Source organism: Coturnix japonica, chromosome 4 (genome assembly GCF_054131305.1).
Source record: "Coturnix japonica strain WE chromosome 4, WE-NBRP24, whole genome shotgun sequence".
Lineage (NCBI taxonomy): Eukaryota > Metazoa > Chordata > Aves > Galliformes > Phasianidae > Coturnix > Coturnix japonica.
This window is the reverse complement of record NC_140666.1, coordinates 66553608-66574860: the sequence shown is the minus strand read 5'-3', so window position 1 is coordinate 66574860 and position 21253 is coordinate 66553608. Positions and strand designations below refer to the sequence as shown.

At 35.5% G+C, this 21253-nt stretch overlaps 1 protein-coding gene across 8 annotated transcripts in view; it reads right to left on the bottom strand.

Annotated features, from left to right (window-relative positions):
* DLC1 (DLC1 Rho GTPase activating protein) overlaps positions 1–21253 on the bottom strand; it is a 223602-nt gene that overhangs the window by 147095 nt on the left and 55254 nt on the right. For all 8 annotated transcript variants that reach the window (XM_085545381.1, XM_085545385.1, XM_015862301.3 and 5 more), the window contains 2 exons: positions 6537–6686; positions 4224–4355 (listed from right to left, as the gene is read on the bottom strand). In XM_085545381.1, the coding sequence (XP_085401507.1) occupies positions 4224–4355; positions 6537–6686 (282 nt within the window). The remainder of the gene's footprint in view (positions 1–4223; positions 4356–6536; positions 6687–21253) is intronic.

Sequence of the window (21253 nt, the reverse complement as noted above, 5' to 3'; positions counted from 1 at the left end):
ACAAAAAACTAACCACAACTTCTAGGCTTCATTCAATTTTTTATATTTTTTTATATCTAGGAAACAAAAAAATAAAATTATGATTGACTCAAGCTTTCTTTAAGTAGTTAAGTTCTAACTGCACACTGGAAAAGGCTATGATAGCTTATTTCTTGTTATTAAAATATTTTCAAGTTTCCTAGTTACACATTGTTTTCATAATAATCAAGAGATTCAAAATTCAGTCATTTCTGGCCTTAATTGCTGAACAATGTTATTAAGTATCCAGATGTGTGGCATTAGTTGTAGAAGGCAATAACACAGATATTTGCATTCCTTCATCTCCAAATCCAGACCAGACACTCCCACTTTTCAGTGTTTCTCATGACCGCTGGGGTAACACCATGTTGATAAGCCTACTTTTTATTTTTTTTTAGAGGTGATTTACAACTGCCATGTGACACATAATTGCTGAATCTAAAGTTAATATGCAATTGTTTATTTTGGAGTCTGGTGAATAAAAACCCAGAGCTTAGCAATATGCTAATTATAGAAATATTAACATTCTTTACTATGCAAATATAAGTAGTGTAAAGACGGCACTAATGTTTCTTAATGTCCTAAATTATGTGGCAGTCTACCTATGGATCTATATTTCTGGATCCAGTACTACCCACTTGTACACTTTCTCAGACGCTGTTTTATACTGTTGACCACTCTCTATTGACCACACCAAACCCTTACCATGAAATACAATAGATCAGATTCTTAAACTAAGGTTGAATGACATTCAAAAATATATTTCTCATATGTACAGTAATGGCATTCATGCTATATCCTGCAGAATTATAGAAATACCTTCCCATAGAAATAACACTTCTAAAATGCTGTGGGGAGAATCCTGGTCTTCCTTGTCATACCTCTGTATAAGAAATAAAGAACACTGTGTGTATTCCCACATATATATGCTTATATGTTTCCGTGTTATGTATACACATACAGAGACAAGCATGGATTTGACTAGTTGCCAGTGAATTTTTATGAAGCATCAAATAACTTATGCATGTGTACACACAGACATGTTTCCTTAAAAAGAATATTTACTAATTTACTAATTCATTTTCAAAGAAACTTTTAATTCATATTGAATTTTAAATCCTGGAAATGTTGCTGAATATTTCATAAAATCTGACAATGAAAATTTAAAGTTTCCTGGTTTTCCATTAATTAATGAATGAATAATTTCCACCAGGATTATCACATCAAATTCCATAATAGCACGGCATTATTAGATTTATTTTTAAATACATATGGATCTTAATCTTGAATCCATATAGTTAATCTTTAAACAATTTTCCTAACTATTAAAGTCTTGTGAGGTTAATACCTTCTGAGTTCTTCAGCAAGAAATAGACTTGAATCCATATCTGTCATATTACTCCCATCCTTACCACCCTCAGTCTGCACAAGAAGCTTTGCTTTAACTGTACATTCTGCTTTTGATGCAGTCATGAGTTTGATAATGTTTATTTAAAAATACCACAGATTATTTCATTAAATAACTAATTACAGTTGTACTCTTGATTACATATTAATACACACACAAAATAAGTTGTCATTGGAAGCTGAGCATCTGGAATACTTGAAGATCTGCAGTTGCACACAGCAAAAAGGAAGTGAAAATCATCAAAACAGTCCCTCAGGATTATAAATTAAATTGCTGAGTTTCCTGTGTAAAGGAAAACTATGACAAGAGCCTTCCTAACAGAGAAAACACCACATCTGATGATTTTCATGTGTGATCTCTGCATGGAAATCAACAGGTATCAGAGGTAACCCTGGTATCTTTTCTGGGCAGTGTTCCACAGCGATACTATTTATCCTTTTTAAAAGACAATCCCAAGCAGAGCCCAATGCTAAACAAGACTAGGAGAGTATGAGAGCCCCTTTGCTACCAGCATGGGATTGCAGTCTAGCACCAAACAGCAGGCTGTATAGCTGCACGGGCCAGATGAACAACAGCAATGGTAATGCCGAAGGTTAAGGACTGAGAATTATTTTCTCCTAGCGCATTCAAAGGAAGCTTATGCTTTCAAATATAGTCTGCAGGTACAAAGGCAGCTAACGCTTCACACACCTCAATTCACAACACAAATTAGCACTCAGTTTTTGGATCTGAAGGGTACAGAGCCAAAATAATCCGAAAGGAACAGAAGATAGCAGAACACAGTCTTTACCCAGTTTTCAGGAGAGATACACTCAAGTAACAATGATATAAATTTTTGCTCTCAATCTTGCTGTGACTAAAATGAGAACATGGTCTTTTTCTGAACACACTTGGTAAATAGAGTCCATCTCCAAATTCCACTGTAGAGTGTGGTAAACTGCAGCAAGCAAAACTTTAGGAAAGGAAGTTGCTTGGAGGAAATTTAGATTCACTTATCATAAACATTAACAAAACAGGACTCTGGTTTGTAGCTCCACAACCCACACTATATTTAGAGTTACTCTACAAAGGCAAAAATAAGTGATTTCTTCAAAATCACATACATGAAAATATATATCGTAAAATAATACCCTTGTATATCTTCAGCACAATATATTCAGCACAAAAATCAAAGAATAAATAGTTATTTAAAAAGTATTAACACATACTGTCCAACTTCAAGGAAAATAGGAAAATAATCCACACCTCTGCAAAGCCAGGAAATGAGTTTCCCCAAATATCCATAGAGACACCCAAATTTAAAAAGTGATGTTTAATACCTCAGAGAATGTCTTCTCCCTTCTCAGGATCTGGCGAAATGGGATATCACCTTCCAGCATGACATATGTACTTATTTGAGAATTTGTGCTGCATTGTATGCAGTGACAGAGTGCAGAGCACTCTATTTGCTACAGTTATGCACTGATGATGAATTACAAGTGAATTTATTTTTGTACAAGTGAACAACCCTAAATGTAAATGTTTATTAGAACTTTTGTTACTGCCTCTGTCAAAGGCATTCATTAACTTGCTATTATTGCAATGTAGTGACAGTTTGCCTCCATTTTACTTTCTATAAACTTGCTATAAACATATATTTATGTTAATCACACTTTATATTTTAATATTTTATCCTAGAGTTTCTGCTGGTCTAGTTACCAGCAGTAGTAATGATGACTAACTGTGCTTTGTGAGATAGTGGAAAGAATAAGCACAAATGGGAGCAGAAAGTTCACCAGGAGTTTCTGCAATAGTCAAGATTTTCTGTTCAAGGGTATGTTATGAAGAAGGATTTTTCAGTAGATGGACAATTGCAAAAGACAGAACCATCCTTCTGAGAGCTATGAATGGATACAAAAGACTGAGAACTCCATTGCTTACAATCTGAGGAGTAAACTAAACAGCAGTGCCTGAGAAATCAGCAAACCCTCCCTTATGTGAGTAGTGTAAAATACAGGAAAACACATTAAATATGTAGAGAAAAAGAGAAGAATTTCTCTTAAAAGTTTGAAGTAGTGCCTGGACCTGCCTGTGTACTATACAATAGGAATAACTCCTTTTGAGTATATTGCTCAAAGCTGGCATAAGTCCCTACAAATGGGTGCTCTAGCACTTTTGAAACTGCTTGACAAAAGTTCTTTGTCATCTAAACGCCCAGATTTGTAGCTCAGGAATTGTGATTCCAGCTTGTGTGCACTGGCACCTGCAGGAAAGCTTCTCCCTGCTCAGAAGCTTCCCTCCGATCCCAAATGTATGCAACTGCTCACCAAATTCGTCTTTGGAATGACTTTTTCCCTTCAGCAGGGTAATACCTCTTCCTGCAGTGCACAACAATTTAGCCTTTCAAGAGGACTGTGAGGACAGTTTTGGCATCATAAATCAAACTATATGATTCAGTGGCCTTTTTTCCTCTGCCTCCATTCTTCAAGAGATTTCAGAACTGTTCCAAGTGACTCCACTACAGGAAACATTATCTTCCAAAGTAAAATAGAATAGCTCTATTAAGCTAATTTCTCAAAGAAAAAATCAGCTTATAATCAACACCTGATAACAGCATGTTCTTAAATGTCAAACTTCTAATTTGCCTAAGGATTCTCTGCCACTCAGAAAGCACCTTGGAACAACTGGCATTAGTAGTCCTTTCTCTTCAGTGTCACATGCATAGCTCTGTATGACCAATGTAGGGAATAGTATAAAATTACTCTATTTCATTTCCAGCTAAAGACTGTGTGTGATGTCAAAAACAATCTGTACTCACCCCAGCCTTTGGTTTAGCTCCAGAAGTGGCTGCTGAACAGGATGATGTTTGATCAGGAGTATGGATGTTAGGAGACAAGCTTGTTTGAGAATGTCTTACATCTGCTCCAATTTCAGAACCAGATTCACCATCCTGGTAAAAATTACAACTGTCTTTAGTAATATGAATATGAAAAAAATGTTTTTTCTTTTAAATAATGTTTACATTTATATAGATTCACTCAAACTTATATGCTTAATTCCCTGTATAACTGTAATTCCACACATTCTTTTCAATTGCTTACACATTCTCTTGCTTTTCTATTCAATGTGGTAGTTCGCATTAACTGCTGTTATGAAATTGTAAATCACCACTAACATCAAAGCTAAAGCTTCCCTAAACAGTAGAATGCAGGGTAAGAAATTCAAACTTCTGCAGCCCTGATCTGACATTTTCCTCTGATGTTCAGCATTTCCTGTGTGCTCCCATCTTCTGTCTCCCACAGCACTGAAAGCTCAGTAAACATCTGTAAGCCATTACACAGCTGAAATGACATCACTCTGCAGCAATTTATACAATTCAGAGGTACAGCTCCCTAGTTTTCTGGGCTCAGTAAGAACTTACCAGCTACATGTAAGAGCATTTTTAGTAGAAATAACTTTTAATGACACTGGTTACATTGCTTTTATTTGTTTGTTTGTTTTTTAAAAAGAAAAAGAAAAAAAGTGTAATGTTTTATTCCTGAAGTAAAAAGAAGAGCATGTTTGATTCAGTGTACAGAATGAAGACTGGAGCTTGTATTGCTTGCAGATATATTGCAACACTTACCCGGCACTGAGCTGGCTGTGTCAAGGAACTGCCCTATACTGGCCAGATTATTAGCAGAGGTGCAGCCATTGAATGCAGTGCTTGCAAAAAAGCCTGAACTATTAACCCCAGCCAACACTGTACAGATAAAGCCTCAGTTTCCAAATATCATGTTCCTAGAGTAGCTGAAACAAGGAGCAGGGATATCACAGGGGCTCCTGAAGTGGAAATAAATGATGATCCTTCGATTCATTAATTCCAGTTAAGTGCCTGCCAGAAAGAAGTTGCTGATTAGACAGATGTCTCTGCACCTTCTTCTGGTGGGCTTCTCTGCAGCTTGGAAACAGGCCCCACCTCTGATTGTCCTGCAGGCTTACTCACACAGACTCCCTATTTTGTTGTATGAAATTATGTAAAATGCTGACATCCATTAGCAAGATCTGTCATATTTAAGCTTTCCTCTTCCATTAGTGCCCAAGGAGATGATGTGAATACAATGAAATCCAAAGGGAATATTTTAACTGTTAAAAATATATTTATGTAGTATTCTATAAAAATGTATATTTTTATCTTCCACCACCACTGTAACCTAAATACAGCTCTCCTCATCTATAGACAACTCACTAGATTATATTGCAGTAACGAAGTCTGGCTTTAATAGGAAAAACCTCTCATATTTTAGAAGAAAATATCACCAATAAAAACAAACAATCTGAATATTAGCCTAGACATTTTGAGGCAGTACTTCTCAGGTTTCTTAAATTGAAATACAGCTGCTACACATGTGGATAAAATTAACAGCATGAGAACACCTTGGGTCAGTCATTTCAGATTCTTCACAGCTACACGTGTAAATGTTTTTCAGGACAAAAGAATACATCCATCATGTCTGTGTCCTGTATAGTCTCTTCTGTCTACTCTTAGCAAGGAATTTTATTTAATTCATTTAAATATATCACTGAAATGAAGAAAATAATTTTAAACATTTAAATATTTTGTGTGATTTTGACCAGATTCCCATTTTAAATGATAGAGGATTTCATAAGTATATTTCCACCAAAAGTTCCCAGTATCATCCAATGAGCAGAAAAAATAGGCCTGTAGCTCATAATTACTTTCAAATCAGACTACTTAATGTCAAGTGACACAAACATGTGCTCAAAGACTGGAGGGGATCCTGACTCTGTGTTGACTCTGCATTTATAACAAGTGATAAAAAGAGAGCCAGACATTTCCTGAATCTGTGGTCCTTACTTTTCATCTGGGGAACTTTCACAATGTTCCTTAATGAAAACATGCTAAAAGAAAAATTTGAATGCCATTACTGCTGCCTTCAAAACATATGTACAAAAAAAGCCCAACCAAACAACAAAAAAACAAAGACAAATTACTTACAAACACAGATTTAGTTCTGAAACCAGGAAGTTGATAAATGTTAGGAGTAAAATAAGATATATATATATATATATATATAATAAAAAGTTACAAAAGATTTTACTTAGAAAAATAATAAAGATACCAGCTTACAGGTATATGCCTTCGTTTGTATGTTGGAGTGCTGGATGGGGAAGAACCTGCACTGAGAGCATTTTCAATATCCTGATCCAGCTGGTCCAGTTTCATAATTAACAGCACCATTGAATCTAGCCGTGATCGGTCCCGATCTTCTGTTATTTCCTAAGGAAAAAAGCAAAAAAATTGCTAAATCTGAAATAGTTTTTTTTGCTTATTATTTAACATATTTTCATGTCAAATGAAGAAACAGCTCTTTTTTATGTTTGTTTCAAGTAATAAATGTTCATTCTTTTCAGTTAATATTATCTTTTTTTGGGGGGGGAGAGGGGGGAGGGAGGGGTGGAGGGAGGAACTCCATTGTATTATAAATTCACTGAGAATTGATGTACTGTTGGGAAAACAATAGATATATATATTTAATATATATTCGGCAAATAAATTTAACAGATGTGTACACTTAATACAAATCTATTGTTATTTCCTTAGTACAACTACTCTTTAAAGAGCTACTGATTCTAAACAGTACTCCAAAAAATCACCCAAGTTAATTAATTTGATTGTACAAATTTGAAGGATAAAGGTTAATGTATAATTGAAATAGGGAAGAAGGAAGTTAAAAGCATTTTACAGCTGAGGATAACTGCAAGTATTCCTTGTGGATCTCATCAGCATAAGAATATTTCAGTTCTTGCTGTTTTCGGTCCTGGTTGGAAATTTTTGATACAGATGAGATACATTAACAATATGATAAACATAGCATAGTAGGTACTCTGGAAAGAGAGACGGTTGAAGGATGTTAAATGAGAGCCTTTTATACAGTTTATACAATTTATTTCCCTGCATTCATTTGCAGCAAATGGAGGCAAAGATGATCGTTAAAAGAACAACTCAAAGTAAGATCTTCAAATAGATTAAGTAAATAATGCTCTCAAGGGCATATTATCTCAGACAGTTCTTTTTCTTGCTTTATATAGCATACTATCACAAAAGTTGTCCAGCTAACAGGCTTCAGAGTCCAGGTATACAAAAACTTCCATTGATACATGTAGGTATTTCCACAATAGGAAATTGCAGAATAGGAAGTTCTACTTACTTATTTGAAGTAATATTTTTAAATTTCCCTTCCTCTCCCCAAGAAACAGAAAAAAAAAAAAAAAAAAAAGATGGCAAGATGGTACAATTGCTTCGTTGTTCCTAAGGAATAGGGAACCTAAATGTCCAGATTAGCCAATTCTGACAGTCACCTAACTATTTTTCAGCCTTTTTTACTCTTAAATTGGTTTATCAGAATTTTTATTATCTTCATGAAAGTTTAAAAAGTGAAGATTTTCCTAAGATTTCAGTTTCCGTAGTATTAGAGATTAAGTTCTTCAGTTTGTCCTTTTCTCAGAAACTATGAATTAAGACTATTTAACTGTCAGAAATATTTGAAGGAAAAAGTGCAAAAGTGTACAGGATAAAATGTCAACTTAATCATTATGGATATTTGTTCATCAATGTGAGTGTGCTTTCAGTGAATGAAAAAAAAGGTGATTAAAACAAATGAACAAACACAACACAATCCCGTTGCTAACAATGGACAGAACAAATATGGTATTACATTTGTGTGTGAAGGTGAAGTTTCCATTCAGTGCACATAGTTCTAGCAACATAACTGTCTGTAGAATATTTTCCGTATTTGTTTTTATTTCTTGAGTAAAATGCACTAGAAGGTACTGTGAAAGAAATATGCTCTTATATTAAAAGCAATAACAAATTGTCATATAAGAGGAGGAGGTTTAGCTATTTACTTTATCTTGTAAATTTTGCCATAAGGGCTTGCTTGAAGAAATCCAAGTGGTTTTGTTGTTTTTTTTGTTTGTTTGTTTGTTTGTTTGTTTGTTTTGGGGGGGAATGTAAATATTTAACTGCTTCTGACTTTTATTTTAGTTTCTTGTTACTCATCCCTTGGGTCTATTTATGTATTTCTGTATACAGTCATATAAACACACATGCACTCATGTATACTCTCTGATTTGAACAGCAAAGAAACTTTGTGCATTGATGACAAGATTAAATTTGGAATTCACTTCTAAATATAGAAACAAATAGTATAAATATTTACATGGAGAGGCTATTAAAAACCATAGATTGCATTTGCTTATTATATCAAATTTGCCAAAGAATTTTTATAACCTGAATGACAAAACATACACACATTTTGTAATAACCTACAGCTCACTGAAACGAGCCCAGTACTTATGGCATCTGAGTATCCAGTCATTTATTTAGAAATCTAAATAGAGACGGAATAGTCTGCATTTATCATTCTCCTTGTAATCTTCCTCATGTTAGCAATTTACTTGGGAAATCCACTAGTCCTGTCTTCAAAATACAGTTTGCAATCCTTTTTATTTCTGAAGAAGACCACTAGGAGAGAAGCAATCGAGGAAAACAAAGATAAGGTGCATTCAGCAACAAATACTTTCTTCCCTTGTATCCAGGAGCATGACTAGATTGTGGAGACTTCTGAAGAGCTTCAAAGATAACAGGAAAGTTCAGAGCTGAGGGTGGAAAGACTAAGGTGAAGGAATCATTGTGGAGAGACCAGCTCAGCCTCTTGCACAGAAATCTATAAGATGTAGACAGGTATGTATTCACCACAGTGATTCTCAGGGAGTTCAGGAAACCCTCTGTCTGAAAAAACACCCAGGACCAAGGCACAGAAAGTGTGAAACTAAATGCACAAGATAGACTTTAAATAGATCATTAGATATTCTGCTGTGATGCAAAATGGATTTTATTTATCCAACAGTATCACAGCATCACAAAGCAATCAAATCCCATAAGCCACATTCTACTCCCACCTTCTTTCAGGTGAAAAATAAAAATGCCTTAGATAATTTAAACGCTGTTGTATTACAAGAATTTTAAGGATGCCAATTGAACCGAGTGATATGACTAGTGTTATTCAGTCTGAAAAGACCATCTTACACTCCTATAGCCAAGATGGGCAAAACCAAAGACATTAAAAATTAGTATCACTAGAGTGAGAAAAGTTTTAAAAATGTAAGGCAATGAGTAAAAGACCAGGAAATTATAATGCTTTTTCTAAAAGGATACTTGTATTACAGAAAACAAAACAAACCAAAAAAAAAAAAAAAGTTAAGGTAGAGTTCTGCAAACGTAGAAGAGCAAACATCACAGAAGTTTTGCAATATACAAAACCTTTCCTGTGCTGTTAATATTTCATCTTTGTTAATATCTCTTCTATGCAAAGTTGTTTGGATCTCTCTTTGAAATATTTCATTGTTTCTTCTTGTTCATTTCATCAGGAAAAAAAAAAAAAAAAAAAAAGTACTGACTGAAGATTTTGAAAGACATGCAAGTGACCTGAAAGAATTGTTTAAAGATATCCTTAGGCTTATGTTTATGGAAGATACAGCAGTAGAACAAAGTTCCAGAAGTTGTATCAGTCATGTTTTTCTAGTGCAGGAAATTCATGACAAGTAGAAGAGGAAAGCTAAGAATTTAAACTCTTATCCAGTAAAATTGTATTTGTTTAGGAATACTGAACTTCGAAATATCACTGTTTCTTTTAGAGGCAACAAAAACAATAGAACAGATTCTCAGAATGCTACTTATGGTTGCACGTGACATGCATGACAGAATTGATTTAGTCATCAGTATATAGAGAAAAACATGTAAAATTCAATAAACTATTAGCTACAGGGCTTAAGCAATGTGAAATTCCATATAATCATTATAACAATGAGAGTATTATTATGAGACATGTATCTGCCAAAATTGTCTCTTCCTACAATTAAGAACCATGTTAAAAAATCAATAAATAAAGATTTGTGGTCAAAAACTATTTGAAAGCCCCAAAAGTCAAAGATCTGCTTGCCTGTCTCTGATTTTTGCCTTTACTCAGTGCTGCAAGACAGGTGCTTTACTGTAAATCCATTTGCACCACTTAGCTTCTCTATATTTTTCATCTGAGCACTACTCCTATGTTGAACTACATACATGCATTTGATCTTGACTCTAGCAATGAGATGGCTGTAAATCATCCTTCCTGTGAATCACAGAGACTATTCATCTCTTTCTTTTTTTTAATTTTTATTCTGAAGTAATCCTTAAGGGTTCCTGTGAGTACCAAAACAAACTAATGGATTTTTACTATTAAATCCACTGCTAAACCTTGAAATAGTCAATAATATAAAATATATTTCTGTTCTATATGATATTTCACCTTACATGACATTAATAACAGTTCAGTATTTCAAGATTCAGAAATATGTGCACTAAGAACTTAAGTACTTTTATTCTGTTTGTTGCTCTGACCCAGCTTAGTTTTACAAAACCAGTGTCTAAATGACAATCTGCTATACAGCATGGTTGTTTTTAATTTTTTCCAAAATTCATGATTTTACAAGTTGCAGTTTCCCCATTTCTTCTCCCTGGCCCCCCTCACCTCATGCCAGCACAAGTTTCCAGTGGTGAGCCTGACCGCAGTCCCTGGAAAATGGACAGTTCTGAGCAGGATCCATTCATAACTGTGGATCCCTGTATCATCATGCAAATTCAATGTCACTGCTTGCCAAAGAATCAGGAGAAAAAGCCATATAAATTTATTTTATTTTATTTTTATTTTTATTTTTCAACAGTCTGGATGTGGTGCAAAGCAACCACATTACTGTAGCCTTGTTTTTATGGATAGGGTTATGCTGATTCAAAGGCATTGTAGGAACTGTTTTTCTTCAGGACACCACTACAAAGAACTTATGGGAATCTAAACATTTCTGGGATAGCTGAGAGAGTGTCTGAAATAGTGGAGTATTGTCAAAAAAGAGCAGTTAGCTGCTGTCCCCTACCCCTCCTTGTACACATGCATCCTTCTTCAGTTTTGCCAATCTATACAGATAATGATACTAGAGATACTTCTTTTAACGGGCAAGTCTGTAAGAAAATATGATAGCATGAGAAAATCCATTGTTATTATTATTATTTTTTTTAATACTCACTGAAAGGGTTTTAAGTGTTTTGTTTCCTTGGAAAAGACTTCATTCTTTCCCATGTGAAACTTGGACTCTCTTGATAACAATTTCTTTGTCATTAAATTACTTCTGCATAATAACATTTGAATTAAGGGTACTTCTTTGTCACAATCTGCTGCAAATATTTAAGAACTACAATTGGTAATTGAAGAGCTGTAGATAGAAATCTTGATCTTTAAGACAGGTACATTTTGTAAATAAAACAGAACAAAGTTAGAGTTTAGGTTTGGTTAATACCCAACACTTTTGAATATTCAGAACTTCAGCAAAACCATTTCAATGAAAAGAATACAAAATCAGGTGTTGATATCAGATTTCATGTTTAGTCATATGTAAATCAAGCCCCCTAAACTATCACTGGGATCAAATATTTGGGGAGAGGAAACTTCATTAAAGGAACAGTTATTCCTTGTCAGTCATATTAAGAAATATTCTAGACAACTCTAAAAGAATTTATCTTGCATATTTTCTCTTAAAATTTGAGTTCTTAGAAAACAGTAATTAATGGTAATCAGAGGTTTTGAAAAGTTACAGAATTAAGGGAAGCTGGGCCAAACATGTTTTACAATTAAGATATCTCCTGCATTAAATATCCAAGTTGCTGCAGTCAAGTTTCTCTGAAATTCTACAGCAATTAGGAGATTCCGTCTGCAGGGCTCCCAATTGAGTTAAAACAACCCAAAAAACCTTTGTTTACCTCAGACATCACTGAATAGCATCTGCCTTCTGCACATTGTCATCTGAAATTCATCAAAGATAAATGCCTGATCATGTGGTTGACTGGAATTTTGTAGAAGTCTGTGGTTCAGACAAGTTATTCGGCTTTTCTTTATAACATATTCAGCTATTTCGTGTATGCCTTTGAAATACGTTTATGCACACTAGAATTATTCTAGCTGTTAAATATTTCTTGATGGGATTGATGTGTGGACAGTGCATAGCATTGAAAACCTGCTTAGACATGCACACTGGACTGTAAACCAGCCCCTAGGGTGGGATGTCCATTCACATCAAAGGATGTAAGCCATGTAACACAATCAGAAGACAAAATTACTCTGAACAATCTCATTCTTCCTCAACTGTTTTTTGTTTGTTTGTTTGAATTTAAATCCTTCAATTTATTTCCCCTTGGAAGTTTCTTAGAATTTTTTCTGCCATCCACATTAAGTACTTGTTTTCTCTCAGAACTTTGATAGAACATCTTAAAAAGTACACCCAAAGTTGAAGCTCATAATAGCTGCTAAAACAATTTTCCATAAACATTTAAATGAATAAGTTCTGCATACTTGGATTTAAACATTTACTGCTTTTTTTGACACTAAGTTCAGCTTCCCAATTCTAGTGATTATTTTTTATCTGAAGCCATCAACAAAATTGATTCCAAATACATTAAATATTACACCACATTAAATATTACAAATTCATATACACTACTAATGAGCTAACAATAGACAGTCACAAATTCATTAAAAAAAGAAAACTTGATCTTGAAACGTCATGTCATCTGTCTGCCTCTCAATGACAGCACTGTCATACCTGACAGATGGTTATTGAGCTCCTCTTACAAATCACAACTGCCCCCAAGCAAAAAAAAGGTTTTATTAGAGTGATACCTTCCTCAGCACTAAAATTAAAAAAAAAAAAAAAAAAAAAAAAGAGTTCTAATGTAGAATCACTACCTTTTTTTAGCTTGAACTCATTAATTCTTATTTTTGCCAATTTTCACTCTTCATGACAGATTTTTATTTATTTATTTATATATAAATAGATATATATAGAGAGATGGTATGACATTCTTCCTGGTCTCTTGTTTATGCTGATTACTCACCTGTCACTTAGCAATGGTAGAAGCTGCTTCTCCCATTTCTTACCACTCTGACATCTCCCTTCTGCTTCTTTGGGACCCTCCTTCTGATGAGTAACTTGCAAAACTATCTGCCTTCTAGATATATTTCACCTGTAGTGAAAATACACCACGGGGAATGGAAAAGACAAACATGCTCAAGGGCACAGTATTCAGGGCATCCCTCTGCTGTTGCAAATAAATGTCATTTGAAGCCATTCCAACTATCCAGCACTTGTGAGGTGAAAAAATATTGGCAGCAGACTGAGATTTCCAGGTAAGAAGAAGCAGGTGAGATGTATACTTGTCAGTAACAACTGAAATACAGTTAATCTCCAAGGCTGTGGGCCGAGCAGGAAAACGTCAATACCCAGAGTGCTGCTAGTCCTCAGATTATTCCAACCAATTCTTAAGGCTGCCCCTATTTTTTCCATTACTATGTGGGAACTAATTAAAATATCATCTACAAAAATCACTGGTAATGCAAGACTAGATAGAAAGTTTTGTTATTATTAGTGGATATAGCTAAGCATCATGTTCAATTATTTGCCTCTTTACTGTATTTCACTTACCTTTCATACTGCTATTTGATATGTATTCCCACTGTTCTTTATAGCCTCTTGTAAAATGCTTGCTAGTAATATCCTGGAATCACGTCCACCCCCAAATTAATTACTAGGTGTCACCTGATAACTTTTCTTTTTTAGGAAGTAAGACAAATAGCTTTGAAACTAAGTAGCCCTTTTTAAGAAACACCTGTAATTTATTGCAATTGAAATGAAATTTCAGCTCCAATAGTATTCTACTATAATTCAATGGGTATTGTTTGACCTATACCATACCTGGCTCAGGACTTTTGCTTTCACTTTATTCCTAAATTACGTGCAAAGGTATTCAATGGAAAACCAGATCTAGATTTTATTCTTCTGTGGTGCTTATTTATCTACTTCAGATATGCTTTTACAGTGAGAAACTGAAGAAATAAGCTGCTAAAAGCATCTAAGTCTTTCTTACTATAAAGTGTGAAAACATAATGTTAAGAGAAAGGAAACTCCTTAGAAACACTGATGTGACTGTTTACTACACCAGTATGATATCTGAATTTTTACTATATTTATCTAAAAAATACAGGCTGTGTTTGTGCTGAAAATCAAGACAGTAGTAAGCAGTAAATGAGCCAAAACTGGAGCCTCCTGATACCCAGTAAGGAGGTAATAAACAGTGCATTAGCTGGGCTGGATTTAATGGAAGGAGCTGCTTCTTTTGTTTCTCAGAGTTCCAGCTAGGCTGCAGCAGGTAACAATGTCAGTGTAGAGCTCTGACAGTCAGGATCAAGAGGAAGGAACAGCATGATGCTCTGTGCTGGTCCCAGCAGAAAGACAAGCTCTTACCTCGCAGCTCAGCCTGTGGTGTAATTACATGTCTGCATATCTCCGTTCTGGGAAGCTCATGACTGACAGCTTTCCTTTGCAGCTGCTGTCTCCCAGGAAGAGTAGAGCTTATCTCTCAGAAACAACTGATGCTGCTCAAATCAAATTCAGCTGGTCAGTCATTGTCAGCATATATATCCACAAAATGTCCAGGTAGACAGCAGTCAGGAACCTGGCAGTCTCTGAGATGGGTGAAGTCTCAGATTTAACTGAGTCTCAATGTATCTACATCGTAAATATGAGCATAGTGATGCATGTTATCCAGAGGGACCTGGACAGGCTTGAGAGGTGGGCCCATGCCAACCTCATGAAGTTCAACAAGGCAAAAAACATGGGACAGCACTCACAGATGTGGCATAAGGCTTAAGCAAAATAAGTGTAACCAACTCCCGTAGGACTCAGGGGAGGCCTTCCTGGCTCTTCTGCAAAGCAGGCCACACATAGCTTCTCTGACTACCTCCCTATAGCAGCAGCAGCATGTACTGTAGCAATTAAGTAACAGTATTAGCAGAGACCAGATGCTAGCAGAGCGTAAATGCAGTGCAGAGACCAGTATCAAGTGAGATCCTCTCTCAGTTGGACTGAGACCTGCCCACACCATGCACACTGACATCTGGACCGTCATACACCGGGTTGTATTACCCTCCCTAACAATACCTAAAGACCTCCCTTTTAGCCTGGGGATATTGATTATGGCCCTCTCAAGGAATCTGGTCTAATACCATGCTGTGGGGGAATCAGCAGACTCCATTACCTGGCAATTAATGGAGTATGGCATGTATTTTTGGAGTTCCCATGAGTTACCTAATGGTTTCATGGTCAGCCTGGGATATACATCACATTCTGCATGTTCCTCTTTAATAAGTTATTTGTTGTCTGTTTTGCCAAGACCATTTGTTTATTAGTGTCTGTTTGGAATTGTTATCTGTTGAGTATTTGCTAACTGAGATTGTAATTGCTTAAGGACATTGTATTAAATAAATGTATAGTTAACCACCTGATCTATGGTCAGTGAAGTATATTAACCGAACACTGTGCAACACCACTGACTTTAATGCAGGGAACGGTATGCAATCCTGTGTGACTGCTGATCACAGTGAGTGACAGCCCTATATTATGGTATCATTCAATAACGATGGTGCTGTAGAAATTCAATGCATTTAGAGAATAGTGCTAACAGAAATTGGTGAAACTTGTGATTCTTGGGTTTATCAATAAGATTAAGGATTGTGCCTTTTGGACACTTGATTATTTATATCAAGAGTCTGATGCACTAATTTAATTTATGAGATTGGAGTATAAAGAGAAAGCCCAGAAATCAGCTTGACCTAATTTTCACAAATCCTCACTTTTGTTTAGGATGCATTTTCAATAGATCAAGCTTTCAAGTTAATAGAGCAAAATAATTAATTTTCCTTTCTACTCAATTGGTGTTACCGAATCTCCGAATGTTGTATGGTAAATTAAGACTGGTGGAATCCAGCACTTAGGAAGCAAGATGGCAGGTACCAAGATATTGTTCTGCATATATATAGAGTTGCAGAATGTTTTGGGCTGGGAGGGACTGTAAAGAATTTCTAGTTCCATCCCATCCTGTCATGGACAGGGACACCTCTTTCACTGGATCAGGTTACCCAAAGCCCCATCCAATGGTGAGGTCATGGTTGGACTTATGATCTTTAAGATCTTTTCCAACCTAAGTGATTCTATGATTCTACGATTCTAATTCCAGGGATCAGGTATCCGCAACTCATCTGGGCAACCTGTTCCATGGCCTCATTTTCTTGACAAGAAAGAGTTCCTTTATACTGTCTAATCTAAATCTAACTTTTAGTTTAAAGCCATTATCACTAATTGTCCTGTTATCACATTTCCTGATCATAGAATCATAGAATTACCCAGGTTGGAAAAAACCTTGAAGATCATCAAGTCCAACCACAGCCTAACCATAGCCTAACCACTAGCCTACCCTAACTCTAGCAACCGTCTGCTAAATCATATCCCTGAGCACCACATCCAAACACCTCTTAAACACATCCAGGGACGGCGACAAAGATAAAGAGCCCCTTCTCATTTTTTCCTGTACACCCCCTTATATACAACACTTTTATATAGGGCAGGAGAAAAAAAAATAAAAAGGCAAAAATGTCAAGTTTCAATGAGTGCTGATGAACTGGATAACCAATGAATAATTAAGAATTAGAAAGTGATAGAAAACAGACTTTGCATCAATGTTTCCCGTGCAGACGTCTGCATATTTCAGTTTATCTGGATTCCAGTAAAGCACAATTTAAATGCTAAATCTTTAAAGCAAAATGTTATTCACATAAATAAATAAATCCCAAATTATAGTTACTTTTTTGTATGGAAATATCTAATTAGCCTAGGTTTTTCAGTCCATGCTGTTATAATTATCAGCCTTTTTTTTTTTTTTTTTTTTTTTTTTCCCTATTTCTTTTTTTCCTCTTACAATAATAATAATAATGTTTGCACACTCTTATTTCATCTGGACTGCCTCCACAGTTTCCAGCTGGGCAGGCTTGTATTCCAGGTGACTCATTCCCCTTTGCGACTATGCAATACATATCCTATGGTATGTTACTAAGAATCATTTGCTTACATATACAGAAAAGAAGCTTAATTAATCATGAAACAATGATGTAGTAACAATAGCATGTCCTCAAGCAAAAGGTATAAAACCACCAAAGAATTGAGTAAACATGTTTCTTTCAAAACCTGCCCTAAATGAAAGCATTAGTATATTTTTTACTCTTAAATTTCTCTTTCATAAATTAAGGTGGTGGGCTTTTTGTTTTTTGTTGGTTTTTTTTGTTTGTTTGTTTTTATTTTTGCTAGCAACAAAATGAAATGCAAATCCTCAATCCTTTGCTTTTCAGGTTTAAAATCTGACTACTTTTACTATGATTCACACTTCAGAAATTATTCATCCTGGAAGATGCAACATAGTGACTTTTGGTAATGGGATATTTCTTGAAAAAATCTTTTTCCCCTGTATGTGTGTATGACTGAATGTATACATACACCCCATTCTTAAAAACACTGCCTTGCTCTCACACAGCAGTGTACGCAGTATGAATTATTAGCTGGAAATCCAACCACAAAGTTTCTAAAACTCAGGATATTTACTTGTGCAAAAGCACATTAAAAAAACAAAAATGGTACAGTAAACACAGTACATTTATGAGAATACAATCTTTGGGAAAATAATGTCTGTTGAATTTATCAACAGTTGTGTAAGGCAATAGGGCAACATACTTCCATGCTTGTTATATCTATGCACTTTCTAAGAAAAACAATAAACATCCTCTCCAGTTAGCAGGCAAAGATGGCAAGGAGTTAAATGAATGAAGACATTACTGATTGAAGTTTTACTATGATCTTCAATAGCTGATCTCTATGGTGAAACAGTAATAACAATAGACCTTCCTCTCTATGTCTTAGAATAACCATAGAACTACACAATTATTTAAATACATAAGGAAGGGAATAAGATGTTTTGCTACACTTTTAAAAAACTTTTAAATGTTGGTTTTCCTAATATCAAAATAAATAAACACTGTCACTACATCTTGTGACAAAAGCCTAAACCATCCTTAAAGGTCAGCATAGCTTTTGCATGAAATATGTCTGCAGAGGAAAAAAAAAAATGCTTGAGGAGGGAGAATGAGACTTTTGGAAGAGTTAACTACAGAGCAGCTGGCACAGATTAGCCTATGTCCTCATACAATCAAAATGTTTCTATTAGAGAACTTGAGATAGCTAGCTTGAGAACATTTAAGAGTTTAGAGTACTCCACTATTTTATTTTTTTTTCAATTTAATCAAGCATTATCTCTTGAGATATGACTGCATTATCCCCACAGAACTGAAGAAATACCAAGCCTACACAATTATATACATGTATTTAATATCAGGATGTTGGGCTTGATTTTTAATCAGAGGTGTATGCCAACTTCTGTTGGTTCAATAGAAGACACTGCATGATGGAATCAGGAAAGAAAGTACCATCACATGAAAGCTTTAGCTACTACTTAATGGGTGAGGGCAAAAGTATGAAACTACAGCCTCAAGCAAAGAATGTGGGGAAAGAACTTGATCCAATCTATAGCCAGTGCCAAGGAAAGCTGTAGTGAATTTATTGTCAGCACCAGCTGTCCTCCCCAAGCAAGAAGAGCACCAAGAACACTTCATAACTGAAGAGCATTTGGGTATGCTATGCAAGCAGTGCTGGGTTTAGGTTTGTCCAGAATGTCCAAGAATAGGACATTTGGAATCCCAGTTTTTCTTACAGCGTTGAAATTTAGTGTTAAGATGAACATTACTGATATAAAACATCTCTGTGTGTGAAAGGAAATGCATAGCTGTTCTAAAAATTTTCTGTAAAATATCTATAAATTCTAGTCCCATTGTTATTTGATTTGAATCCTGTTTCTTCTGTCTCATCAGTGGGACACAGAAATACCAATATGTCTGATTCACTAAGTTTGTTTATTACCAAGAGTGAAATACCATTTGGCTCTTCTTCATTTGAAAAAAAAAAAAAAAAAAAAAAAGTTAATATAGTTTATCATCAGGCCCAGATTAGTAGAAGACTGGAGATGAAATCTGAGGCCTTTTTAAGTGGCTGGGAATTTTCTAGCCACCCCAGGATTCTGTCGGCTATGCATATCATACATGGCAAGCATGCCCAGGAGAGGCTTTTTCATTCTGAGATTTTCTGTTTTTCCAGGGTTCATTTTCCCATTTGAAAGGAATGTTTCTGGCTCTGCTACCACTAGAGATGTTTATACCTAGGAAGATAAACACCTCTAAATAAGAGGTTCTGTTCAATCATCATATAGGTACTTACATAGCCTCAGAAATTGCTGGACTTTTAGGAAATTCCTGAAAAGAGATTAATAGAGATAAGAGTAACATTGACTTATGGTGAAGAATGACAGAAAAAGGCATTGGGAAAAGTGTCATGAATTTTCCTCAAACTACTGTTTGGAGACCTTGAGAAGCACGTAGTAATGAGCAAAAGCACACCTAAATGTTGCCTTGTGTGGGGCTGTGCAAGCATCAGAAATTCATCTAAATACAATCTGATGTGCAGCAGCTGAAAAACAACAACAACAACAAAAAAAAAACACCACACAACAACAACAACAAAAAACCAAACCAACACACACACACACAAAACACAAAACCCAACAAAACAACAAACAAACAGATAGTGAAAGGCTGGCTGTTTCTCTCGAAACCAAAGCAGGACTTGAAGCTAAGCAACTGGACTAAGCTTCCCTCTGTTTTTAACTCCACGTCTCTGATGCGTCCCTGGAGTGTTAACATTTGGAAGTGTATTGAATGCTCTGGTTAGTGTGGTAATGACCATGTTTGCTATGATTGTGTCTGCTGGGGTATGTTTCATTGCTGGTTCTTATGTTTCAGGCTGAGTTCTGACAGCCATAATCAAACTGGAAAAAATGTAAATCAGAGTGTTCGTGATATTTGTTGAATGCACACACTGTCTTGCTGCATTTAACAAGAGGATTTATTTATTTATTTTAAATGTTCCACCCCCACCCCCTTTCATCTCCAGAGATTTCCAAAGTAGCTCTGTGTAGCTTTATGTTTATCATAATTTCTTACTCTTTTCCTCTTGGAGACAGGAAGCTGAGGGTTTTGACCTCATCTGGATCTTTCCCAGCGTCAGGAGGTGGTCTGTTCAAAAAGATTCCACAACACTGATCTCTTCCTGATTTATCAGATAGCTAGGTCAATTAATAAGGTCTCTACTGTTTTTTCCACAGCTGTAAAACAACCAATGGACTCCTCTGAGAGCTAATTATCAAATCTTTTGAATTTTTCTTTCAAGGAACAAGCAGTATCTTTCCGGTTAGTAAATTCCACTGCAGCATTAACTAAGCAAAGACTGTCTAATTGTAGGAGCCCTGGCTCACATAAAGCAGTTCATGTAAGTTAATGTCAGAGACCTGTTTCTTGCTTATCATCCTCTCTTTCCTGCTAACAGTATATTTTCTCTTAGTCACTAAACTCTTTGTTTATAAGAGGATGATAGGTCAACTGTTACGCACAAACAGTCCTGCACATGACTGTATAACTGCTGTGGGCATGGGTAGAGAGGGTATAGTAGTGACATATAATTGGGCAACATTCCTGATTTGTCATTTTCTCTGTCAGTATCAGCCCTGTCAATATTCCCAACCTTTTAGCTACTGTTACCTCCCCATTGGACTGCCCATATCTTGTTCCAGGTAAGGCTGTTCATTTCACAGTAAATACAACTCAGCAAAAATGTCTCATTGCTAGTAAGAAAGCATCTTTTCTGACATTCAGTGAAATCAAATAAACGTGGGTGGCTCTGGTGACTACCAAGATAATTCCCTTAAAGCAT